At 36.1% G+C, this 27,409-nt stretch overlaps 1 protein-coding gene across 1 annotated transcript in view; it reads left to right on the plus strand.

Annotated features, from left to right (window-relative positions):
• Positions 1–27,409, plus strand: part of TNKS (tankyrase) — a 174,319-nt gene that overhangs the window by 136,359 nt on the left and 10,551 nt on the right. Inside the window, exons 14-26 of the mRNA XM_030832386.2 lie at positions 975–1,120; positions 3,064–3,229; positions 4,568–4,787; positions 5,083–5,192; positions 11,347–11,535; positions 13,417–13,654; positions 14,243–14,325; positions 21,045–21,165; positions 22,379–22,476; positions 22,646–22,720; positions 23,437–23,542; positions 24,138–24,324; positions 27,069–27,225. Coding sequence (XP_030688246.2) covers positions 975–1,120; positions 3,064–3,229; positions 4,568–4,787; positions 5,083–5,192; positions 11,347–11,535; positions 13,417–13,654; positions 14,243–14,325; positions 21,045–21,165; positions 22,379–22,476; positions 22,646–22,720; positions 23,437–23,542; positions 24,138–24,324; positions 27,069–27,225 — 1,896 coding nt within the window. The remainder of the gene's footprint in view (positions 1–974; positions 1,121–3,063; positions 3,230–4,567; positions 4,788–5,082; positions 5,193–11,346; positions 11,536–13,416; positions 13,655–14,242; positions 14,326–21,044; positions 21,166–22,378; positions 22,477–22,645; positions 22,721–23,436; positions 23,543–24,137; positions 24,325–27,068; positions 27,226–27,409) is intronic.

Consider the following 27,409-nt stretch of genomic DNA (forward strand, 5'->3'; position numbering starts at 1 on the left):
AGATCAAAAGATTAAGAATCAAGAAAGTGGGGTTTGAGTTTTTATTCTACCCCTTACCCACTGTATGAAAAAGGATGTCACTTAACTTCTCTGAGCCTTGGTTTATTTATCTGTAAAATGGAGATGATGATTGTTTTCACACATAGATAATCTCTCACTGAAAAAATAGGAAATTCTTTATAAATTGTTCCTCAAATATTTTTATTGTAGTCCATCTGTCACCATCAGCGATGCAACCACTCTGGCCTAACTTTGCTTCTGCTGCTTTGTAAGCAAACAGTTGAGCTTGTGCTGAAATGATAATATTCAAAAGGAGAATAGGTGAAATAGAAGAGATTTGAAGGATACAGCTGAAGGAGATAAAAGGCCAGAAACTAGAACATGATCAGAATCAATCTGACGTGTAGACTTAGACAAATATCCCCTCAAAGATCAAGTAAAACATTGTTGACTGCATGGCTTTGCTGAGATGGATCAAAGGGCCAAGTGGATGGCCCAGACAGAATTAATGTAATTTTCCCAGCGCCTTCTTGCCACGTCAAAGGAGACAAGAATTCTGGGTAATTCTGCAGTCAACCAGGGTTGGTCTTATTTGAGCAAAGAGTGGCTAAGAGCGTGCTGGTACAAGCATACAGGCTGTTACAGGCAGTCTCGGGGAGGAGAGCCTTATAACTATGAAGAAGGAAGGCACCATTTGCCTTGGAAATGCTTGCCTTATTATGGGTTTTTCTTTTTGATTAAGATTTTGGCCAGGAAATGTTGAAAAAGATTAAATAGCTCTGCAAACATAGACACTGTAAAGCCAAACATCGTGCTGATTTTAAAACATCACTTGTATTATCTAATCTTTGGAAAGAAATATTCATTAGAAAAATACAATTTATCCAAGATGTCTGCAGTATTTTAGAGCGAGTTCTATGAATAAATACTAACGTTCTTCTTGTGTTTGTGTGTGTGTGTGTGTGCCATAAAAGCAACTTTGCAGCCCTCAGAATGTGAATTGCAGAGATTTAGAGGGCCGGCATTCTACACCCCTACACTTTGCGGCAGGCTATAACCGTGTGTCTGTCGTGGAGTACCTCCTACACCATGGTGCCGATGTCCATGCCAAAGACAAAGGGTATGCATTAGAATTTCACTGTTTGGGATTCATTTTCTTGATACTTAAAATTTCTTTTCTTTATATTTTTGAAGTTTTAGGTATTTTTTCCCTATTAAGAAAGTAATGCATGTTTTTTTTAAGTTTAAAGCATAAATTAAAACATTATGGAAATGTATAGTATAGAAAGTGAAAAGTCCCTCTCACTCCACCTCCTAGCGATTACAGCATCAAAATTTTGTTGTAACCGTCTGGAGTTTTGAAGGACCTGTCGCAGTGTGTGTGCTGTTGTGGTGGAGCTTATTTTTAATGTAAATGATGATGTCACTGCACACGGTCTGCTTTGCAATTTGCCTTTTTCAGCCAGTAGTATATGCTGAATGTCTTTCCATGTCAGTACTTAATAGTTCATTTCATCCTTTTAATGCCTATATATAGTATTTTACTGCATTATGTACATGTGTTTATATAGTTTGTAATTTATTGTTTATCCCTTTTTTTGCTATTAAAAATGTTTAATCTCCTCCTAAAAGAAGCCACCCATCCCAAAGTCATATTAATAGAAACATAATTTTATTTTTACTCATTCAGATATTCTCTATTTTTTATTAGTTTACTGAACTGTTTTAATTTATCTAGACAGAGTTTAAAGCAGCCGTGGAAGCTATTTAGAAAAGCAAGAAGGAAGTTTTAACTGAAATGAGCTTCCATATCCTGAGTTAATTTCATATCATCTCAAAATATAAATAAGCACCTTTCTGTGTAATTACATACCAGACTGCTGTAGAATTAAACCACACAACTTAGACCTCAGTTAACCATCTTGGGCTTATTTATCTTTTAAAAGGGATACATCAGACATGAATATTTAATAATATTATCACTAGCTCTTTCAAAGTATTATGGTGCATTAGAGAGGAACCAACATTTGTTTCTATTGCCATCAGCGCCCCCCACTTTATTCTTGGCCACGCCGCGTGGGATCTTAGTTCCCCGACCAGGGATTGAATCTGCACCCCCTGCATTGGAAGTGCAGAGTCTCAACCACCGGACCGCCAGGGAAGTCCCTCTATTGCCCCATTTTAGCAGTCAGTATTTTTGGTCTCAAAACATTAAAAACAAAAACAGAAAAACCTGATCTCTCTAAGTAAAAAGGTACTAACTTGATACCTTGTGTTTGCTGTGTACTAAATGCAACTTAAACTTATCCTTTTGATGCACCCTTTTTTATGGGGACATCTTTGTCCTTTTAGAATGCCAGCTGCCTTCCAATCAGAACTTAGAGTCATCACAGGATAGTTTGCTCATCTGACTAGAGTTTATGGTTGATTTCATTGTTTTCTTTACAGAATACTGAAGTTTCTCTATCACTTGGATTTTGAGTTTTCATTGCTTGGCACCTAAATATTTAAATCTATGCACAGAAACCACTACCAGATTATTAACAATAAAAAAAAAAAGCCAAAAACAAAAGGTTGAACTTGCCTAAGTAAATAAGTTAGATTGCATTGTGTATTTTATAAGTAAGCAAGCATACAGTTTTCACTAGGAAGACCCAAATGGAAGAAAATCTGAGAGATGATAAAACCAGGTTATTAATTAGTTATTCCTGAAATCACTTTGTAGTGTTGCTCTTTATATTGCCAGGATGAAACCTGAATTAAAAGTATTATAATAGAACCTTTTTTTATGGGTATATCTATACGTATTTTAAGAATAAAGATTGCTGTGAAATTTATATCCATCACCAAGAAACTAAGTAAGTCCTTATATTGAAAGGGACATTTTTGAAATTGTTAATCCTTATTTGGAAATGGATGATGCTGTCTTCAAGATCAGAGGAGAATTTTTTTTTTAAGTGAGTGTTCAATATAATCAGTGCCATAGAGAATTATTTTTATTATACATATCATTTTAATGCAAAGATTTGTTGTATGTCTTTAAAATAATTTTCTTTTGTTTAGTGGCTTGGTGCCTCTTCATAATGCTTGTTCATATGGACACTATGAAGTAGCTGAGCTCTTGGTAAGGCATGGGGCTTCTGTCAATGTGGCAGACTTATGGAAATTTACCCCTCTACATGAAGCAGCAGCTAAAGGAAAATATGAAATCTGCAAGCTCCTTTTAAAAGTATGTAATTTTTAAAATTATAAAGTAATTATTATTTGGTTAGGACATAAAATTACATCAGAGTAAATTATTCTATAATACAGTACAGTAAGTGCTGTAGAGACTGCTTCCATTCTCTATTTTAGGGGGATGTTTAAGTGTGATATCATGATACTCACGTAGCTTTGAGTAATGTCTGAAGTGCCTTTCTGAACTGACTTGATTATGTTGAGTCCATCACAGTTCAACAAGGTAGGTTTTGGAAAGAGTTGAATTAGTTTGCATTGCTTATCTGATACTTACAGTATTAATATCAGAAAACATTTGTACGAGAAGAACCAAGTTTTTCCATCAAGTTTGATTTTTTCTTCTTACTAGCTATTTTATTATTGTTAACAAGCTCATTTCTAATTATTAAGCATTATTTAAACATTAAAGGATATGAAGTTAAATTAAAAGATGTGAAATTAATTAAAAGATGTGAAAAATGACTGGACATGTATTTATGTCATTTTCTCTTTTTTTTTTTTTTTTTAAACTAGAGAAAAACTTGTCCTGGTTAAATATAAAATTCTTCTCCTGCAACTTTTATGGGATCAAGTATGTTCTTATGAGTTTTGAGAATAACACTGTATTTGATACTCATTTTTATTATCACTGGTTAGTAAGAAATAACTTCTAGGACAATGTGAATTCATTGTCTAGGTTGGTTATTCCAGATTTCTCCACTGGGCCTATAGCAGTCTGTGTCAGGCCTGTAATAAAGATTCTTGACTTTTATTGACCTTATTTCATAGGTATAGATGATTAAACTTTTAAAATCAAATTAACTGTTAATACATTTCTACCTAATTTCATGATAGGTTCTAAGACTTACATTGGAAATATTTTTAAATTACCAAGCTTTCTTTTTATTGATTCCATTTGGAATTAAGTACTTTTTCCACCTGTGTGTCTTCCTCTTCTCACTTCATCAACACTGAATATCTCTATATAATTGAAATCTGGTCAACATTAATATCCAGGCCATGATTAAAAGGAAAAGTGGTTTCTGAAGACAGCTTGGAGTCTGAGAAAGTATATGATACGAAAAGTAAAAGACACTCGACACCTTTCCCACTCACCATCACTGTTGATCCTGAGGCTTGGGGCTTTGGTTGGGAAGTATTGATAGTTCGAAAGCTGATCCAGTATATTGCTAAGTAGGAATTTTGCAAGAAAGACCAAATATTGCCTCTGTTTTTCACAATGTGTATAGAATAGATAATCTTTCTTTGGATGAGTGAAGGTGAAGTTAAAAATAAAGAAACAAAACAAAGATACTACAGAAAACACAAACCCCATTTGGTTATTTTGTAGCATGGAGCAGATCCGACTAAAAAGAACAGAGATGGAAATACACCTTTAGATTTGGTAAAAGAAGGAGACACAGATATTCAGGACTTACTGAGAGGAGATGCTGCTTTGTTGGATGCTGCCAAGAAGGGCTGCCTGGCAAGAGTGCAGAAGCTCTGTACCCCAGAGAATATCAACTGCCGAGACACCCAAGGCAGGAACTCAACCCCTCTGCACTTGGCAGGTACGCATCACCAGCACTTCAAGGCTCACGAGCTTTCTTAGATGCCTAATACAGCTCACCAGAAGACGAAAGAAATGCTGAGCATGAAGAGTGCTACTCAGAAAATGCTTGATTGATGTTATTTTAAATAACTTCTTATTATAAATTATATAAATTTCTTATTGTAAATGTCTTATACTTAATTATGTGATAGTAGTTTAAAGCAAAAAGTATTAATGTTTTCTGGTCCTTATCATTTATATACATATTTTCCTTTTTCTTTTAAGCTGACATTTGCCTTTTCTCATTCTAACAGCAGGCTACAATAACCTGGAAGTAGCTGAATATCTTCTAGAGCACGGAGCAGATGTTAATGCCCAAGACAAAGGTGGTTTAATTCCTCTTCACAATGCAGCATCCTATGGGGTGAGCATGCTAAAGTTAAAGTCTAGAAAACTTCACTGATATTTACTACTTTGCTAAATGCATACCATGCATGCAACAAGTAGATAGCTAACCAACAGCGTAATTTAGCACAGTTTTAATCTTACTATTCAGAGTGTTTCTAGCCTTCTCAGGCATAACTATCTTTTGGCCAAGGACCATACTTCTTATAGCTTTTTGGTCTCTTCACATTATCTAGCACAATAATTGGTATGTAATGGCTGCTCAGTTAATATTTATTGATGTAGATAATAAATCTTAACTCTACCTTAAGTAGATTTTAGAAACTATGAAAGCCAGGAGGTTCCTCTGTAGGCATGGAAATTATGCTTGCTTATGTTTATCCTCAGCATCTTAGAAAGATTCAAGAAAATGGTTGAGCTATTGGTGTATATGGTTTCATAGAGTTCAGATGACTAGCTGAAACCCCACAGTGAAAGTCACAACTGATTCTTGCAAAGCCCTGTAACTGTAATCTGTAATCATCAGCTGAAAGAGGAAGAGGGTTGTATTCCAGTGCCTTGACATTTGTTGGACTGACTGCCTGGAAGTCACCAAGGCCCACTTTAGGTCTGATGAATCACACAGGAAGAAGATGAATGCTTTTGTGCTTGTCAGAATCCCTATTTGACTGTAAAGATGCACACGTGCCAGAATGTACATACTAGGGGCTCTCATAGATGGAATCATTATTGGTGAGGACAGTTTCTAGATTTGCAAAAGCCTGACAGACTATAAGTAAAAACTAATCACCATGATTTCCATATTCTCTTACTCTCTTCTCCCTTGCCCTTCATAATGAGAATATCTGCATCTTCTCATGCCCCCTCTCAAAGACCAGTATTTCAGGGAGATGACATGTCTGAGTGGGAATAATCAAGGAAAGCAAACAATCTAGTTTCAAGTTGGACAGAAAGGAAAGAAAATTTTACTTCCAAGTGTGATATATGCTAATTGAAAGTTATCAGATTTAATAAATATATTATTAGTACTGAAATCCTCTTGAAACTTCTGTATTTGAAGTTATCTTTCCAAAGATAATTAATCCTTTATTAAAATCATTAGAATTTTCTTTTAGCCTTCTTTCATATAAAATTCTCAATTTCACTGTACTACGTGTATTTCTGCTGAAGACCAGGCATGCTAAATATTTACTGCTAATATACTACATATACATGTGTGTATAATCCTTTTACCTTTGAGTTATAAGTATAGATATGTATCATTTGGAGAATAATGTCCAATATTTTTCTTAGCATGATCCTTCTCTCCATATCTCTAAGCCTCAGTTAAAAGTTTATCAGTTAAGAGTTTATAAAGCTGATGGGATCAGTGTCTTTTAACTTCTGTATAAATCTACTAATGAGTGAGGATAGGTGTAGGCAGTAGAATTATACTTCTTGACTTGATCTAGTAAAACATATATTGTCACCTGTGTAGCCTATGTTGATCTATGTACTGTGTTTCCAGTATATCCCATACTTTGTGGATGTGGAAAAGTTCAGTCCTGTCAGTCTTTTCCTTTCATAGCTTTCATAGTTGTCACTGAGGATGAAGAAAGTAAAACTGAATTTTTAAGGTTTAAGTATTTTACCTTTTAATTCCCATTCTTCTGATGGGAAAGGTGTTGAGATTCTACTTATTACACATATGTGTCAATTTGTGACCAGTGTGAAAGAAAGAAAATTTATAGCGGTTCTCTTTTGTGGCTAAATATAATAAGGTAGAGTGCAGGACGGCCTTGTCTTTGTTCGTAGCTATCTTGCATTAGCTGAGGGAGTATAATGCAGTCCGCCTCCTGACCAGAGGCCCACTGTCCCGTTTTCATAAACTTATTTCAGCATTATCCACAACTCCTGCTCTCCTCTTCTAAGTCCAAGTGAGAAAGATCATGAGCATTTTTAGTTTCATTCTCTCTTTTTATGTTATCCTGCTTTTTATGACATCCCTACTGCTGAGCTCTTTGTAAATGAATGTAGCTTATGGAGGTAAAAATGAAGAGAAAGTTCTCCAGGCTGTGTAGAGGGCATTTGGTAGAGGTTTCAGTCAACCTGGTTCATCCCATCCTTCTACTAAAGAATGCTAATGAGCTAGACAGTATGTTTGTAGCAAGTACTTTTGCCTCAGTGTGTGGGTGGATTTTTTGACTCACTCTAAAAATCCTTCTTGTATTAAACTTGGAAACTTAAAAATCAAATATCTGTGAGCTAATGACTGTGTACTCTTATTCACTAAAACCTTTACTTTGATGGTTTCTTGACTTTTTTTGGTTACCATGTTTTTACCATGTACAACATATACCCACCCTCCCACCCCCAGTAACATCTCATAGTGATTTTCAGTTGGCAGTAGGTAAGGTCATTCCCTCCATTGAGAATCTCTGCTCTATGAAATAATTTTATCTAATGCAATTTGTATATCATATAACCTGTTGTCAGTAACCACATCAAATCTGTATTTATCTCAGTCTCAATTAGTAGACTTAAAATAAGGACCAAGGTTAACCATAATATAAAAAATGTTTAAGCTACTTTATCTTACTTTAGCTAAGGGGTAGATATAATTATATTTTCATTATCTCTAGACATATAAATCCATATGTTTTTCCAAAGCCCCTTTTTATTCATACAGCACATAAGCCTTGGCTGGATATTTTAATGAAATTATAGGGCTCTGTTAGGGTGGCAGAACACTGGTTACATAGTATTAATATCAATGATGCTTGGACTGGCCTGGCTGCGTGGTGTATATGATGTACTGCCCTGAAGTGATAGTTTGGTGAAGGAGATTTTGGTGGCACTTTGTATGGAATAGAGGCTTCTATATTTAAAATAAGGCTATTGGTAGAGTAGTTTTAGGTATAGGGTTACCCAGTGATCTCTGCTTAAATAGCTTTTCCCTGATATCATACTCTCTGCCATTTTCAACTTGTCAGGAAATAGCGCTCGTGTTTTAGTCTAGCAAGACCATGCAGGCAGATGTGGCGAAATGGAGACCTGAATTTGGAGTCTGAACCTCTGGGATCTAGTCTTTAATCTTTTCCTCCATAACCCACAAGTCTTCAGCAAGTGCCTTAATCTTTCTAATCTTCACTGTCCTCACTAGTAAAACTTAGATGCTGAGACTATCTTTACAGGGTTATTGTGATAATTAGATAAGACCATGCATGTGGAAAGTGCATTCTGTCCAAATCCAAGGGAATACAGTTATTATGAGATAACTCGGTCCACACAGCCCTCATACTGGGCCGGTCAGAATAAGGTCTGTGTGTCACTTCTATATCTCACAGCCTTAGGAATTAGCTGTATGTTTGACCAGCTCAATATCAGTATTAAATAGATTAATTGACTTCAGTAGTGGATAATGACTGGTAGCTGCAGATAAAATAATTGTGTGAGATATCTGAAATTACATAAAGTTACTTAAGCTGTTATTTATTGGTCATCATTCTTTGATACATATTTTACCTTTTTTCCTCTGGAGAGCTCAGTCAGCTCTCTGTGTGTCTTTGGGCCTTTTTATATAGAAAGAACTTACCACTTCAGTTTTTCCAAAAGGAGAAACAAAGACATAGTTTAAGAAGTTTAAATAAAAGTTAGAGATTTCATGAGAGTATATATTAATGGTAATGTGCATTATCCTGTTTGGTGTTTTTGTATTATAACGCCTTATATTATTTTTAATATACATTTACACAAGACAACTAATATTTTTGCTCTTCAGTAGATATAAAGCATTGATATATATTTACCACACAGCATGTAGTTTTCTATTATCTCATAAGAGTAAATCAATTTGCTGAGTTTTCTCTCTCAAATTTTTCATTTTTTAATGCTTTCTCTAAAATGTATAATGTTAGGGGGATTTCATGACATTATCGTACAATTAAATTGCTCTAACTGGAACCCAAACACGTTTCTCTTCTCCCTACTTCCCAACTTTCTAAAATTAAATTAGGGCCCTTGCAGTGTTCTTATGTTGCATTTGTCATTTAAAGCATTTTGAGTTGCAGCTGAATTTTGAAACCATATTAAGTTGACTCCTGGAAACGTTCCAGCAGAGTTCAATTCCTTTTCTAGACCTTCTAGTTCAATGCTTTGCTCTTACGTATTGTATAGGACTGAGCTGTAGCTTATTTATTGCATTTGTCACCCTTAAATTTCAGTTACTTTTTTTGCCCCAGTGGTGTGGCTGTTTAAAAGATTTAAGAATTGTGTTTTTAGTCTACTTGGGTAGCAGCATATTTCCTGTTTATTGCTGTTTCAGATGTTTGTCAGCAAATTTAATAAGCACGTAATTGGTTTCTCTAAGCATAAACTATAAATTTAATATAAAGAAAGTTTAATAATACATACCATATATATGACTCATTTTATACACACACACACATAATTTTCCTTGGACTATCTAATTTTGGAAGCCTATACAAATTAGTCTACCAAATTATATTATACTGCCAACACAAATGGAGTAGAATAAAACTAATCATTAGGAACCTAGTTTAAACACCCCATAACCTTACTGGGGAGAAGCTTGAAATTACTCCGTGCTTTTGGGTTAATTGAACAAAAATAGCTATTCTTTTCAACGTATATCCTTTGAATAAGGGAGATAAATCACTGGGGTCTGTTTTAAGTGATTTTGATAGTGCTACAAATGTTACCTATTTTTATCATTTGTGTTAGAATCAATTTTATAATCATGGTATACCTCATTCATAATCCCCAAAAGATCACAAAACATGGCCTGTTCTCAGAAGCCCTAGTCTGGTTATGCTCTTTTTTGTTGTTGTTGTTGTTGTCTTTATATTGTCAGAGCAAATATGGAAGCTTCTTAGAAGTTGTCTGATTTGTATTTTCCTCTGTTTTCTGAAATCACTTTTCCTAAAATTAACAAGTATTTGTATTATATTAAAAAAAACACCAAAAAATACTTTAATACTACCTCAGAAGAAGTACCTATTCTTTTTGAAGTGAGTGTCTTCAAGAGAGCAAAGAAAATATTAAGGAATTTTAAAGGAAAATTTGAAGAAACATGCCCTAAATTCTATCCTGGGATACTTCTGTCCTTACTTTCCCCATCTCTTCCCATTCTCATGAAATTCAGCTTCAGATAGGTATTCAGCAAATGTTTGGTTGGTGGGTGAGTCGGTAAGAGGGAGTAAGTGAATAAGTAAATGACCCCCTTATCTGTGCTCTGACCTTTTGTGTGAAACCATTTACAGGACATCATTACTTAGATATTGTACCTCAGAAACCACATACCCCAAGTGGACCTTCCTTATAGTTTCATTCCTAATTAAACTTCTGCTACTCAATTTCTGTTAATGCTTCCATCTACCCTTTTTTTTTTTTCTTAATCTTCTAGACCAAATTAAAAAAGAAAAAAGCAGTCACCTTTGACTTTTTTTTTCATCTTTCTTCCCCTGTGGTTAATTTGTCTTTCTAAAACCTGATTTTTTTGCCTTCAAAATTTCTCAAATTTAGCTCTTCTTTTCCATTCTTCTCTAACCATCACAGTTGAGGATCTTATCACCTCATGCCCAGGTTATTAGTTAATGCGTCTGCAGCTGACATTTCTTCCACCCCCTAAGTCATTTTGGCTCGACAGACTAATTTTTGTAAAATGTTTTGTTATGTTACTTTCCCAACGGCTGAAGAAAGAACATTGAGAATCTTTGAGATGAGTGTTTTCAATAAATAGATCAGGTTGCAATAGGTTAGAAAGAGAAATGGGAAGATAAAGAGAAGCAATGGTTATAGGTTGCTGGTTTGAAAAGTTTGACAGACAGGTTAGCCCATTATTAGGAAACTTGGAGTCAGGTAATATATGTTTATTTTTAAGATAGATCTGAATATAAGGCTGAATAAAAAAAGTTTTTAAGGCTCCCATGAAGAATTACAGGGTAACAGAATAATTGTGGAATTGATATTTTAGAGGAAGCAAGAAAAGATGAAGTCCAAAATACAGGTGGAGGGGGTGCAATGAATATTCTTTTTTTATAGAAGAAACTTCTGTTAAGGATGAGAATAGAGATATAGAGGGAATGAAATGTTAAATAAAAACAAGTGTACCTGAAGGAGCTTTACCAAATAATCTCATTCTTACCTCTTGGCATCCTTTTGTTTTTCTTCAGCATGTGGACATTGCAGCGTTGCTGATAAAATACAACACATGTGTAAATGCAACAGACAAGTGGGCATTTACTCCTCTTCACGAAGCAGCCCAAAAAGGCAGGACACAGCTCTGTGCCCTACTCCTGGCACATGGTGCAGATCCAACTATGAAGAACCAAGAAGGCCAGACACCTTTAGATCTGGCAACGGTAAGTCCTCATTTCAAAATATTTAGACTTGCTTGTTATACTTTCAGAAATGACAGTAAATTCCAGGGCTTAACAGGTTTACCTCTAGTGGTGCATATATCTCTTGGAAGAAGAACAAATTTCCTTCCTTATGAATTTTTTTAAGTTCTCATTTTTAGATAATTTAAAACTATTAAGGCAAACTAAGCGGTAAGTTAATTTTTTTTTTGCCATACTTAACTTGGAGGGAAAACATGAATCATAGAAAAATTTGTATATAGATTGTATTCGCAAAGTATCTGAGCACCTTCTACTTTGGCTTATTATTCTAGAGCATCTGATGTTCATGGTAATTTACCTGAGGGGGGTGAGGTAGTCAAAGAAAAAATTATCTTCTAAGCAGTATATCGGTCTTCTGAAGATGGAAAAGTAAACTGACATACTGTAGAAATAGTTTCAAAATCAAGAATTAAATTTTTGTGGTTAAATGATATTTAACTACAGAATTAAACACAGTAAAGAAACATCTTTCCTGAATTTTCTGGAAATCAGGGAGTTACTGTATGGTCACATAATTTAGAATTTTTTAACCAAAAACTTTTCTAAGCCACATTCTGTTTTATATATCTGTTGCTGAGTAACAGTTTTCAAAACACTTAGTAGCTTAACCAAAACCAAGTGAGTGGCTAGTACAGTGCCACTCACAGTTATAATTCCTCACAGTCCTCTGGGTTGACTGGGCTCAGCTAGGCAGTTCTGCTGTTCTGCCAGCTCCCTTTAGCTGGGAGCTCAGCTGAGGCTGCAGCATCTCGGATGGCCTTAAATCCTACAGTACCTCTCTCTGCGTAGTATTTCACACTCAGTGGTCTAGTTCGAATTTCTTTACAGCATGGGAGGATGACTTCTAAGAGAAAAAAAGTAGAAACTGCCAATCCTTTTAAAGCCTGGCTCAAAAGCCTCAGAACATCACTTCCTCTACATTCTATTGGTCACAGAAACTCATAGGCAACCCAGATTCCAGGGAAGGGAGGTGCCACCTCTGATGGAAGGAGGGGCACAGATGTACATGGAAGTAAGAATTGATAGCTGGCTCTCTTTGGGGACAATCTCCCACATACTCTAACAACAGTTGTGCCTAGCAGACTGTAGAGTTCGTGAATAAGCTAGCCAAAATAAGTGCTGTCCCTTTAAAGTTTCACCAGATTTTAATTGTACATTAAATTATTAAGTATGCACTAAATAACTGAAGAAAAATTATTGTAGTTGTTAAGCATAAACAACACATACTATGTATGGAAACTCCTTCTAAAGAAGAGATGATTGAGAATCAGCATTCTAAAATGTGCTCCTTTTTAGATGAAAGATGAAATATTTTATTTTTTTAACTCTATTCAAATCTTTGTTAATTTACATGTCCTTTGAATACATGTGTAATAAGTATGAACAATTGTGTGCACACTTTTCATTTAGTGTTAAAAAGTATTTCTAGGAGTCAACATAGTTCACATTCTTGGATTTTTTTCACAGTTAACTTTTGTCTGTGTGTGCGGTGAGAATACTTAAGATCTACTCTCAGCAAATTTCAAGAATATAGTACAGTACTTATATAAGTACTTACAGTACTTATTAACTATAGTCACCAAGCTGCACATTAGATCTTCAAAAGATGAAATATTTTTTTTTAATTGTATAGTTTCTCCATTCTACCTATTGAAACTACTGGGACTCTTTGGAGCTGTGGATCAGAGAAGGAAGGAGGAAGGAATGATCAAAACCCAATAGGGAATAATGGAGCATTCATTAAAGAAAAAATTCACTAAGCATTTTGTCCTTAATGAGAAACTTATTGTTTTAAAACGTAATTTTTTTGTGTTATTTTATTTTATTTATTTATTTTTTTAGGCTGACGATATCAGAGCTTTGCTGATAGATGCCATGCCCCCAGAGGCCTTACCTACCTGTTTTAAACCTCAGGCTACTGTAGTGAGTGCCTCTCTGATCTCACCAGCATCCACCCCCTCCTGCCTGTCTGCTGCTAGCAGCATAGACAACCTCGCCGGCCCCTTAGCAGAATTGGCAGTAGGAGGAGCGTCTAACGCTGGGGATGGCGCAGCAGGCACAGAAAGGAAGGAAGGAGAAGGCAAGTACACCTGTGAACGCGTATTGGTTTTGCGGTTTTAAGTGAACAGATTCACTTTTCTATTGGTAATTATTGAACACCTCACTTAAAGACATCCTGTCTGTAAGTTTTCATGTACACAACAGCTTATAAGAAATATGTCTTCGTAGAATAAATTCTTTGGCATCTACTTTGTTCTTACTTATGTATATCCCAGTATATCCTTTTCCAACCATAGTATCTTATTGAACTGAGTGAATCTTATTACTGAAATTATATCAGAAAAATACTGAGAGATTATGTAAGAAATGAAAACTGAAACAATAGCTGATAAATGAAAGCTGAAACAATAGCTGATAAATTTGGATTTTTTAATTCCACTGTTAAATATTTCACTAAAAGCATTATATTATGCTTTATAATATTAATATAAGTACTACTGATAAGATAAACTCTGCTTTTATTTCCCCATCAAATTCAGAGATAACTTGAAGTAAAACCATCTGCACAGCCAAGGGTGTCAAAGAGCCGTGGCTTTAAATAAATACTGGAACTTCCTTTAGATTGATAAACTTCTTTCTGAAAAACTTTAATGTATGTCTGTTTTAGTTGCTGGTCTTGACATGAATATTAGCCAATTCCTGAAAAGCCTTGGTCTTGAACACCTTCGGGACATCTTTGAAACAGAACAGGTAAGCTCTCATATATAGTTGAGTCTTTTTAATTTAATATTAAGAGTTATTAATTGCCACTTGTTCTTTCTTTTTCTGCTTCTTCGCTGCTCTTTTAAAACTCAAAACAAATTTCTGAAAAAGCTAGAGGAATCTAGTATTTTATGCTTCTTTCCAAAATTGTCTAACAGATGATTAGAGTCTGTTATTTTGTTGTATCTTTATAAGCAGTCTGGCTCAATATGTTTTATTACATATCAAAACAGGCCATGAAACCCCTGCAAAAGAATGTTTTCAAAATCTTTCCTCATTATTTTGTTTCCAAAAAGTGTTAGCCATTATTCATCTCATTTTATTACTAATGTGACTAGACTCCACTTAAAACTAGTGAGAAATTTTTATGTTAACTATTTAGCAAAATCTTCATGAAGCAGTTATCCATTACTGGATAGCAAAATAATTCTTGGGCAAGTGTACATTTTAAAAATTGCTTCTTTATGAAGTTTCCATTGCCTAGTTGGAGCCTAAAATAATGCTGAACCAAAACTTGGCCATATGCTTATACACTTAGCCTATTTTCAGATATATCTGAAATGGCTGTGAAGGTCTTAGTATGAAGTCATCATTAGGGTGTTTATGAATTAAGATCCTTCTGTTTGTCATTGTGTTTTTATACAGGATAATGAGTTTTTAACTTATCACTGTATGATTTTATTACCATTAACTATCAAATAATAGATTCCTGAGTTTGACTTGACTGTTACTAATACACACAGCATCTTAGAGTGGGAAAGATCTCTAGAGGTCACTAAGTCATTCTCCCAGATGTAGGAATTACCCTTTTTATACCCATGTGGACAATAACTTGTTACAATTTGGGCAGGTATGATAAAATGCTTGTAATTTAAAGTACACCCAAATCTGCCCCATGTATAATCTATTAATCTTATGTTTACATTTTACCCTGTTTTGCACAGAAATCTAGCCTCTGGTCTACATATTAGACTAGCATTAGTTTCATAGGGCTGCCATAACAATTTCCCACAAATCTGTGGCTTAAACAACAGAAATTTATTCCCTCACAGTTCTGGAGGCCTGAAGTTCAAAATCAAGGTGTCGGCAGGGCTGCACTCCCTACAGAGGCTCTAGGGGAGAATCTGCCCCATGCCTCTGCCAGCTTCTAGGCCCTTTGGCTTCTGGCCACATCCTTCCAATCTCTGCTTCTATCTTCACCGTGCCTTCTCTGTGTCTGTCTTCTCTTCTGTGTGTCTTTTGTAAGGACACTTGCATTGAGTTTAAGGCCTCCCCATATAGTCCTAGATGATCTCCTTATCTCAAGATCCTTAACTGAACTTACATTTGCAAAGATGTAAAAAAAATTTTCAAAAAAGATTCTTTGCAAGTTCTGGGGATTAGAACATGGACATATCTTTTTGAGGGCCACCATTCAGCTCACTACAACATAATATAGCCCTTCTTATATTTCTAAGACCTAGTCAACTTATCGTGGATTTACCCTTCCAACCAACCACCCACCCACCCTTACAGAGTTTCTCCTAATTTAGCATAAATTCACCTTCTTTTTCAGTTATTCTTTATATGGATATAGTGTCCAAATTCTTCACTGGCCTCTTTGCCCCATCTGATTTCTTTGTTAGGCATATAGTCAGTTTAGAGTTAATTAAAAGCTCCAGGTCTTTTTCATATCAATTATGATGTTAAGATTTTCTAATGTCTTTTTTTTTTTAGCTGAATTTCTTCATATTATATATTGTAGTTGATCTTTAATGCTCTTGATGATCAAAACAGTTGGGTAGAAATAGCACTGGACTAAAAGAAGACCTTGATTCTGATTAAGGCATTTAACCTATCACTTGCCTTACCTGTAAAATATAATAATACTTTCAAAAGTCCAGATAGTTAAAATTCCCAGTCAGATGCTTCTGTGCCAGTTTTTAAAATATACTTTAATGAAACATCAGTTGTATCTTCTGTCTGGTGGGGAGGACTTCATAAACTGCTACAATAATTTCCTTTTCCTTTAAGCTGCACCTGCCATTGATTCACCCTCTGGTTTGGAGATTTCTTATGAGAATAGCCTAAACAGTAAGACTCTTTTTCCTTTATCCTTCCCTTGAAGGTATTAAAGCTGTTTTAGAAGCAGTATCCTCTGCTAAAGCCATATTCCAGCCATCTCCCTTCTTCCCAGATCATATCCACAATAACTGTGAAATTTCACATATCTTTGCTTAATAAAAACAGACGCTAATTCAAATAATTCCAGTTAACCGTTTTTCAAGAGTTCAGTTTCTACTCTTTTAGTCAATTCGCATCATAATTTTATGTTTTCTTTTTTCTGTTTTACTTTATATATTCTCTTTTATAGTAACTGATTTCCTGTGGCCTGGTTATCTCACTTTATTGATTTTAATAGTTTAATAGTTTAGTCTTAACAGTTGGTCCTTTTGACAGCTTATCCTGGTTTCATCAGTTTCATTGTTATCTTTTTCACTTCAGTTTTGTTCTGAGTAAATGGTTCCCTTGATTTTCCTTTTGCCAGAATAATTTCTGTATCTATTTTTTTTATCAATATGTTGACTCTTCCATTTAATGTCTATTACCTAGCATAGCTCTTTCCTCCAGACAAATGATATCACCATTCATTGTGTTGAACTCTGTGTGATGTCTTTTGGCCCAGTCTTCAAGCAGTTAAAAGTTTTATTTTGACTACAATTGTTACTTGACTAGCCTTTAGTTATAGAGTAATACCTTCTGTAACCCTTTCCATAACTTACCCAGAGGATTTTCTGCCATTAACATTCTATGTCAGTCCGGTAATATATGATGAGGGCCAGGTATTTGTGAGGTGAGGCAAAGTGTTAGGGTGTATGTTTTATTGTAGCCATTTAGTTCATGTCTACTGAGCTGAAGGCAGAGTCGTCCTCTTTTCCTGAGATGCTTTGACACATAATATCTTATTGCCTCTGTTCCCACTGATAGATTCTTCTCTCTCAGTGGAGTGGGGAGCATAGTTCTTTTATTTCTGGTTCCAGGGAAACTTCCTTCAGAGCATCATAGCCTCACCTCTTACCTTCACAGTTATTCTCTCTGAAGTCTCTTAACTAACTTGACTTGTTTGTCATATATACTTTGCTAGTTCTATATTAAATAATATATACCTATGTCCTTTATAGTTAGTTAAGTATAGTACCAGTGTCACTTTGGCCCTTCCTCTATAACATAGCTTCCTGACTAGAATACTTCTTCTGTGGGAAAGACTGATTTGATTTACATTGCAATTCCTGGAACATAAATGCCGTGACTTGGAAGATTCCTTGTGAACATATTTATGGTTCACATATATATTTTCATGAAAAGTGACCGTATAAATTTTTACTTCAGAATCTAAAGACAAAGGAATGGACTCAAGAAATTCATTATGAACATGATTGTAAAGTTAGCTCTAATTACTGTTACTCTAGCCTGCAATCTTTTAAGCCCAAGTAAAAGAAAGGCCTTTTTCATTAAAACTCCAATTCTTCTCACTCCACCCCAGAGAAAATGAATAAATCTTAGAAACAAGAGGCAGCCCTTCTTAAAGTAACACCCTTGAAGTGACATTTGCTTTATGTGCAAGATGACCTAGCTGGTACATGGATAATATTTATTTTAAAGATTATAATTTGATTTTAACGTGTGCTAACTATAAATAACTGGCCCAACAAACTTGTAATTTCCTGGATGTAACTAAGTTAAGGTTTTGTGTTTTTTTAAAGTGAGTTAATTTAAAGATAATTTCCAGAAAAATATTTCTAGCAGTATAAAAGCCTTGAATCTTGGAGAAACATACCTAAAATCCAACTAGCCTGTTTTACTTCCAATTATTTCCATTTCTTTTATTAACACAATAATCTCATATTCACTCAGCTTCAGAATTTTGGAATAATCTTTACCCTCATTCTTTTTTTTTTCTCTAACCGTTTCTATTTACCAGGCCCTGTCATCTGTCCCTTTGAAATTGCTCTCCGATTCATCCCTTCCAATCCGCTCCACCCTGTCGTCATCTTGTTCACAGTCACTTTCCCTTCCAGATCTGCCCTTCATACTGCCATCCTCCTGAAAGACACCTTTGTGTTGCTCTGCTGAAAAGGTGTTCTTGGACATTTTGGACACTGTCTTAACTTGGTGTGTAAAGCCCATTAGATCTGCTTTTAGCCTGCTGCTCTGTCCATCCCTTCTTTTATTCCTGTATATACATTATACGCTAATCATTATGAACTTTATTGCTAGAGTCTCTCAAATGTTCTGTAGTCTCTCACTTGATTTTCCTTTTGCACATGGTCTTCCATTTGTCTTAAACACCCTTCCCTTCTTCCTCTGCCTAAGTCCTCTTCCTTAGCTGAATTATTACTTTCTTCTAAGAACCTTTCCTGATCCCCTTCCTAGTCCTTTGTTCCCTCCCCTACTTGTAGCCTCAAGCCAGTAAGTAATCTTCCCAAGAGTTCCCATAGGGGTTCCTCCAAAACATTTGCCAACCTTTACCAAATATTTGTGTTTACCTTTTATCTCCTCGGTAGCGGAAATAGCGTGATCTGTAGCGGTAGGGTTCTGTTTGTTCCCTGGCTCCCCTCTTTTACTACCAATTTGGACCAGTTATTTACCTTTCTGAGCTGAAGTGGGTTGTTTTAGAATTAAATGAAATGTTTAATTAGTTACGTTTTTGGAAATATCTAGCATACAGAAGGTACTCATTAAATATATTATGTATGAATGAATGATTAGTGAACATAAATCTAAATTCTTTAGCTTGTCATTTAAGGTTTTCCAGTTGCCAATTCCAATAAATATGAGGACAAATAGGGTAGCACGTAACTCAAAGCAACTAAATTTAATGTTTAGTTATGTTAGCTTTTTAGTCATCCTTTTTAAGAAAAATAAGCAAGAGGAAAGACAAGTATGGCAATACGTTTCAGCTCTTCTGTGTAGTATTTTCATGGCTTCACTGTGCCTTAATTTTCTCATAAGGACGGTAATAGTATTTCATGAGTCATTGTGAGTATTAAATGAGGTATTCATTTCATTCACGATTGGAGCTATATATAATGAACAAATGTATCAAATGTTCTCCATCTCTTCTCTAGAAGCTAATACTATGTTTTGCTGGCCTGGTTTCTGCTTCTTTCAGACATACACTATATGTATCAATTCAGAAAAGCTAAGGACTCTTTAAATTGAAGCTCCCACATAGATATGAGATCCTGTTTTTATGTCAACCTTATGTGAAGTTTAGAAGGAAAAAAGAATGGAATATCAGTAAAGTAGTAAACCTTGTGCATGGTTTCCAAATTATATTAAAATCACATCTAGCTAAAAATGTAAAGACTCCTATTATGTTGTGATCTATTCCATCTCAAAGATGCATATTTCAAAACTGTTGCTTTTTAAAAGCTCTGCTGAAAACTTCCTTTGGGTGATTGGAAGTGAACTGCCCATTTTGTGCAATGGAGCGATTATTTCTTAAATGGCCACTTAGGAGCAATAAAGTAAATTATTTCCAAGAATGAATGATGTATGCTTTTTGTACTGAGGAGATCGGACTCATTATATAGTATTCCATTTTGACAATAAAAACCATCAGAGCTCCAGGCCTAATATGTTAGTTTTTTAAAATGCTATGTGCAAGGATAAAGGTAGAGAGAGCTATGGATAGATAAAAATATCTTGTTTGAGTGGGAAAAAGAGTGTCTCTCAAAGGATTTCTCCTTTTCCAGAGGAAAGAGAAAATCAATGGCTAATCTTGTGGAGTAGTATTTGGGCTGTCAGAGGGGCCAGCTTCTTCTGAGCTGAAAATTGCAGTTCATCCCTCAAGAAATGGGGCCGCCCAGGACTTCACCCTGTGCCTTCAGAGCACTGCCACTGGGTGACGCTAGAGTCACAGTTCCTTTTAGTCAGCAAAGGAATCTGGTAATTTTGAGTCGTGGCAGCTAACCATCTCCATCTACAGGGACGAATAACCAAAAATTTAAAACCATTGTTCTGTACAAAAATAGAATGTATGTTAGGCTTCAGGGATTGTTAGATCTGAGAATTTAGAAGAGACCTTAAAAACCATCTATCTACTCTCTTTTTTCTTCTCCAAATTGGAATTCTTTATATAGTTTCTATATAAAGTGGTCTGTAATCTAACTAAATGCTTGTGATATAAATCTTACTACTTTCTAAAGCAGCCTTTTCCATGCTCGGATACTTCTTAGCACTAGGAAGTTCCTTCTTATTTTTATATAAATGCTACTTCCCTAAAGCTTCTCCTGTTTCATTATGCTGAACACCTCTCCCGTTCCCTACCATTCACCTCTGCTACCTTCTGGATGTTGGGATCTGGTATTTCCCCATTTTCAGGCTACTGGTTGTTCCCTCTTATATCTTGAGGCAAGCAAAATGTGGCAGAATTAAATAATCAAAAGGAAAAATAGCAATGACCATTTTCTACTTCTATAGCATTATTTCTCCCATTTTAATTCTCCATTGACTGAAAGCAAATTAGGGAGTATTTCAAGTGAGCAAAAAGCTGATAAGTTTATGGGGGCAACTTTAAGAAGATTATCAGTTCATGCTTATAAAGGAAACAGAAGAATTTTCTTAATTTGACTGGATGCTATAGCATTGAAGGCAAATGGAAAAGTTTTCATCATCTGAGGAGCTGTTAAAGATGTAGCAATTAATTTTGACTCGTTTTTCAGATTACACTAGATGTGTTGGCCGATATGGGCCATGAAGAGTTGAAAGAAATAGGCATCAACGCATACGGACACCGCCATAAATTAATCAAGGGAGTAGAAAGACTCTTAGGTGGACAGCAAGGTAAGCTATTAAAAAATAAATAGATCTCAGAAATTAGTTGTACAAGGTAAGTGTCCAGGCTGGCATTTGCTCGGGTGGCCTGACCCCAGAGCTCGTGCACTCAGCTGGGGTGGCACCTCCTGCCTCCCCGTCTCCATCCTTGACCTCGCTCTCCCTCTAGTTGCTTTAGCTAGAAATCAGAGTCACTCTTCCCTCTTCCCCAACACTTTGTATCCTAAATATCTCTGGAATCTGTGCTTCTGTCCTTTCCCACTGCTGTCACCTAATCCCTATCACTGTCATCTCTCTCCTGGACTCTCACAACCACCTTCCAGCTTATCTCTGACAGTCACCTTTGCCACCCCTCTGGTACCTTCCCTACACTGTAACCAGAAGACACTTTTCAAAATGACTATATGATCATATTATTCCAGGGCTTAAAACCCTTCAATAGAACACTGTTGCTTTTAGGATAAAATCAGATGTTCATAGCATGGCTTTTCATAATCTGACCTTTCTCTCTTACCTTATCTTGTGTCTTTTCCCCTCCCTCACAACTGTCAGCTCCGTCTTTTTCCATTGTACTTTGCTGTTACGCGCCTATCTTTCTCCTTTGTGTGCCTCCCTGTTCTCTGTTTGTTAGAAGTGCTTTCGCTATAGGAAAGCAAAGGGAGAGAAAGAAAACAACTTGAATTAGTCATTTAGTCTGCAGAGGTAATAAAATTGCAAGAGTGACATGAAACTAAACGTTAACAGATGTTGAGCTTGAGTCTTGCTTATTTGTACTAAATCAACACGGATAATGAAATTAACAAGAACAATGTATTTTAAACTTATTATAAGTGACCATTTCAAGTCATCTCACAGATAATAATTCTTTTAGAGGATAATTCTTATATTTTAGACCACACTACATTGTAATCACACTGTGTTTTCTTTTGTATCAGCATCATGTATGTTCATGATTGAGTTCAGTTCAACAAATAATTGTTGAGCCTGCTGTGTGTATGTACAAGGACCTCTGTAAGAACAGATCAAATTGATCACCAAACACATCTCCATTTCTTCTCTTGTCTTTGGATGTACTTGCTTAATACAACCTTATATATTAGGTTCAAATTGCACATACATTAGACTTGTTCCAAAATATCTATTATTTATGACAAGTGTTCCCCAAAATAGAGCCTGAAGAGTGTGGACCTTTGTTTAATATGTTAATTTTTCTCTCCTGCAGGCACCAATCCTTATTTGACTTTTCACTGTGTTAATCAGGGAACTATTTTGCTGGATCTTGCTCCAGAAGATAAAGAATATCAGTCAGTAGAAGAAGAGGTAATTGTACATGAAAATTTTTAATTTTCTTTTCCTGAAATCTGTGCTGAGTCTTAGACTCATCAGTGACACAATATAATAGAATTGAACTTTTGAAAACAACAGGAGGAATGTCTTCAGAATTACACACTGGCGTATTTTCAGAAAGTTACTCTCTTTTGTTCTATAGATGCAAAGTACAATTCGCGAACACAGAGATGGTGGTAATGCTGGTGGCATCTTCAACAGATACAATGTCATTCGAGTAAGTTTTTAAAATTTCAGGGTGAAAATTGGATTGCACAGCTTGCCTGAATATCAAACATAGGCCGGGGCAGCTGGCGTTAGTGAGGCAAACATGGCGATAAGACTCCCAGCTCAGCCACTAATTTGGACCATAGCTGACAGTAATTTCTGTTATCACTATTTCAAAGTAGCATTAAAGGCCTGGATTTTCAATCAATTTAATTGAGTCAGTGTTTATATCAGTATGCATGTATCTCTTAATCTCAGTATCTTATTTATAACATGGAATAAATGACTGCCATATGCTTTTTTTCAGAGGGATGTCATGAAGATGAATAAAATCAGTTGAGAACTGGGTTAACCCTTTGGGTTAATGGACCTATTGAAATTACACCAGTGCACATCAGAATTACCTGGGGAGCTTTTTGAAAGTACAGATTTATAAGCCCCTGTATCCTGAAATTCAATAAGTCCTCAGTTGATTTTGAGGTATAGCTAGGTATGGTGCAGAATAACAAACACAAACTGTAGCTGAAACTTATGTCACTAAAAGCCAGAGTATTAACTGAATTACACTGGCCTGGCAACTTTATCGTTTTTAAATAATGTTTTAAGCAAACAAAACATAAAACAAGTTGAACCTCCCTAAAGGAAAACATACTTCTTATTTTAAATCATAAACTACCAATTAATAAACATTTCACTAATTCACTTCTTTCTTCCTCATCCTTAAAGATTCAGAAAGTTGTCAACAAGAAGTTGAGAGAGCGATTCTGTCACAGACAGAAGGAAGTGTCTGAGGAGAATCACAACCACCATAACGAGCGCATGTTATTTCACGGTGAGTGTCCCGACAGTCATTATCTCTCTGGGCGTTTGCAAACTCCAGTAGGGTGAAAAGCCTGTGTTACTGACTATATTAGTGTTGTGTTAAAAATGGTTTGTTCTGATTTTTTTTTTTTAACTACATGTTGGTACCAGCTTTCTAATGCATTACATGTTAGTACAGGCTTTCCAAGGCATGTACAGTGAAAATAATTTATCTGAAATTGTCTCAGAATTTAAATTGCACACTGAGCCATCTAGATAGTGAAATACTCTTTTTGTTGTAGTTTAGCATAATTGTTTTAGTTTATTAGATTATCTGTTTTTGCTTAAAGTAGGACTGGGTGTAAAATAATCTGTATCTTCAAAGCCACGTTGTACCTTGCTATATAAAATCTCATGCCGTCTGCAAAATCCATATAACACCCTTGCTATGGGTCCCTGATAAGATTCTAGTACATGATAATTTATGTAAGTAGACCATCTTACAAAATAAACTTTTCATTTAGGCGTTATTAATTAGTATTAATCTGCCAAGTGCAACTAGTATGCAGCTAATTGAGATTCTAGAAAAGTGCTCGAAACTGATCTTTCTGTCTTTATATTTTTAGGTTCTCCTTTCATTAATGCCATTATTCATAAAGGGTTTGATGAGCGACATGCATATATAGGAGGAATGTTTGGTGCCGGGATTTATTTTGCTGAAAACTCTTCTAAAAGCAACCAGTACGTTTACGGAATTGGGGGAGGAACAGGCTGCCCTACGCACAAAGACCGGTCGTGTTACATATGTCACAGGTGAGCATCTTGCCTTCTGTGTAATGGTTGCTGTCCTCAAGTCATGAACCAGATTGGTTTCTCAGGCTCTGCAGAAGTCACAGGTCATCCTCAGTCTTACTCCTAATGAGTCAGACTGTTTTGGGGTTGGGTAGGAATAGCTGATCAGCCCCTGCCCCAATAGGAGTAGTGACAACAGAGCTGACAGCAGCGGCAAAAGCTAGTCATAGGTTACAGTGAAGCTCCCTCCATTTTGGCTTTCTCCCTGGGTTCCAATTTCCTTGCTTCAGATTCAGAACAAGGTTGAGAATTATTTCTGGAGAACAAAGAACCTCTAACTTCAGTCACATTTGAACTAAAGTCACATTTGAACTAAAGCACATAACTTCTATAAACAAGTAGAGCCTTTAATTTGCTGACTTGGCTAGTGATATTTTAAGGCAGGGTATATAATTAGTTAGAAGTCCAACCTCAGAATATAACTTTGGAATTAATAGTAAACAAATGAATATTAGCTTTTTAAATGGGATTTTAAAACTCAGAAATTTGAGAGAATGTTATAAACTCTCAGAAGTCAGTGAAAAAAATACCATTCCCTTTCCTGTCATTGGAAAAGGTACAAAAAGAATTGTGCTGTACAAAGATTGCAACTTATTGCATTTCTCTTTAGATTAACCAGCTGCATTATTTTTGCAAAGTCAAGTTAGTAAGATACCTTGTAATCCAGTTGAAACCTCAGAAAGACCCATATAACCATGAAATTCATTATAGTTGTTCATCTTAAAACTTCTCTCTCTCAGTTTCGTTGTGAAAAAAATTGTAGCCATCAGCAGTTCTAGGACAGATGCCCTATGTCCAGAAGAAAACTTCTTTCTATTAAGGTCGCTGTGGTTAATAACACATAAAAATTCCCAGGGATATATAATTGCAGAAATTTTCCTTTGTTGCTTCAAACCTAACTCCTAAATAACAGTAAAAGTGAACGTAGATGTGGATTAACAGTTGCTTATTAAAATTAGACACACATGTTTATGTCTTGGCCAGGATTTCCTAGAAAACAGAGCCTGAAGCAAAAGCTTATGAACTAGCACTTTCCTGGCAAGTGCAACCTCAGGGAAGCAGGAGTGAGGGCAAGGAAGTGAGGCGGAGAAAGAGGCAGAGCAAAGACCGGGAGGTGCACCGGTGAGCTGGCCACGGTTTCATAACCAGTGCAGTCGGTTGCTCAGTCCATGAGACCTGGACTCACACGGTCTGAACTGTTACATCTCAGAGCAGTACATCATGGGGTAAGAGAGCTGAATCTATGTGCTGGCGCCTGTCTTGCGCTGGTCAGCGTTTGCCCCACAGGGCGTTGGTGTCCCCCCTTGGGGCCGCTGCATCTGCAGAATGCACACACAAGGCACAAGGCAAGCCGGTGAGCGGACGCGAGCTAGTACCAGCCTCGCGGGCCAGCCGGGCAGGTCCTGCATCTTCTTTTGTCTCCACAGCAACAGGGGCACCCTGGGGCAGGAAGCAAAAGGCAGAAAGCGAGGGCCTGTCAGGTCAAGCTTTGAGTGACATATGGACACTGGGAGTAGCCATGGCAGTGGGCCCAGCGGGCTGAGCGGGCAGAGTCCAGTGACACTGTAGCGCCACCACAGTGTGGAGATAGAGCTCAAAAAGCTTCCTTCTAATGCAGATCCAAATGTTTTCCTATGGGACCTACAAGAGGATACAGTTGCTGCCAAGCCAGCATCCCAGAGGGTCATCAGTAGCATCACACTAAAAAAGCCAGCCCAGGCAGGACTCAATTAAACTGGGTCTGGCACAGTTTTTACTCAGAGTAATGTCTCTGATGAGTCACAATGCAAATATCATACTCCATTACTAAAAATAAACTATTTGATTGAATAACAGGTATTTACAGTTAACAGTGTGACCAATCTTATAGCGTAGTTAAAATATTTATTAAAATGTTTGTTAAGGGTTTGCAAACTTTTATTTTAAAGAACTACAAAGTAAGTTTTTTAGGCTTTGCAGGCTGTATGATCCCTGTCACAGTGACTCAGCTCTGCCCTTGTAGTACAAAAGCAGCCATGGTCGACATGTAAATGAATGTGTGGCAGTGTGTGGGAATGTGTTGCAGTATGTGTTCCAGAATGTGTTCCAGTAAAGTTTTATTTACAAAAGCAGGTGGCAGACTAGATTTTGGCCCATACTTTGCCAACCCCTAGTTTATATAATACACTTTCTTTCCCATCAATCTTTCTTCTCCTCTATAATATTTAACAGCTGCCCCAATTCATGTTTCACTCAGGTAGTAAAATTTCCAGACATACAGTTAAGCTAAGTATTTTTATATATAACCCCCTTTTATTATTATGTATCTCATCCCAGTTTTTGCTTCTTCATAATGAGTAATAAGCCTAATCTTAATTTCAGATGCTGCTGCTATCTGCTTATTTTCTTCACTTTCTTCCTATCCAGCCACATGCATCCTTCCAGAAGACAGTTTTTGCTAGTATTTGTCCTTTTTCCACTAGTCAAAAACTTGCCAAGTGTTTTCTATGATTGATTTTTAAACCACACCAAAATTTTAAATGTTAAGTATAACTATTGAGCCTGCTAACAGCTTATAGTAAATCAGTATATCAAATCTTATCCTATTCCTACTCATAAAATCAAAAGTGACATTTAAATTAGCTTGCCTTATATTAACTGCTTTTGAAAAACTCAGTAAAGCTAACAGTTATGTCATTCTAAGATTGCTTTCCTTTTTTCTTCAGACAAATGCTTTTCTGTAGAGTGACCCTTGGCAAGTCCTTTCTGCAGTTCAGCACCATGAAAATGGCTCACGCTCCCCCAGGCCATCACTCTGTCATTGGGAGGCCGAGTGTGAATGGGCTGGCCTATGCTGAATATGTCATCTACAGAGGAGAGCAGGTATGGTGCTCGTGGAATAAGCATGACCAAGCTACCATAAACAGTTGATTCAGAATGCAGAGACCACGTAAGAGTTAAAGAAAGCCATTTAATGAAATATCCACCACATAGTTTGATAGCATTAGTTGATTCAGTTCAAAATGAGCATACCAAAATTCTTTGATATCATCTTTATACGTAGATC

This window comes from Globicephala melas, chromosome 21 (assembly GCF_963455315.2).
Source record: "Globicephala melas chromosome 21, mGloMel1.2, whole genome shotgun sequence".
Lineage (NCBI taxonomy): Eukaryota > Metazoa > Chordata > Mammalia > Artiodactyla > Delphinidae > Globicephala > Globicephala melas.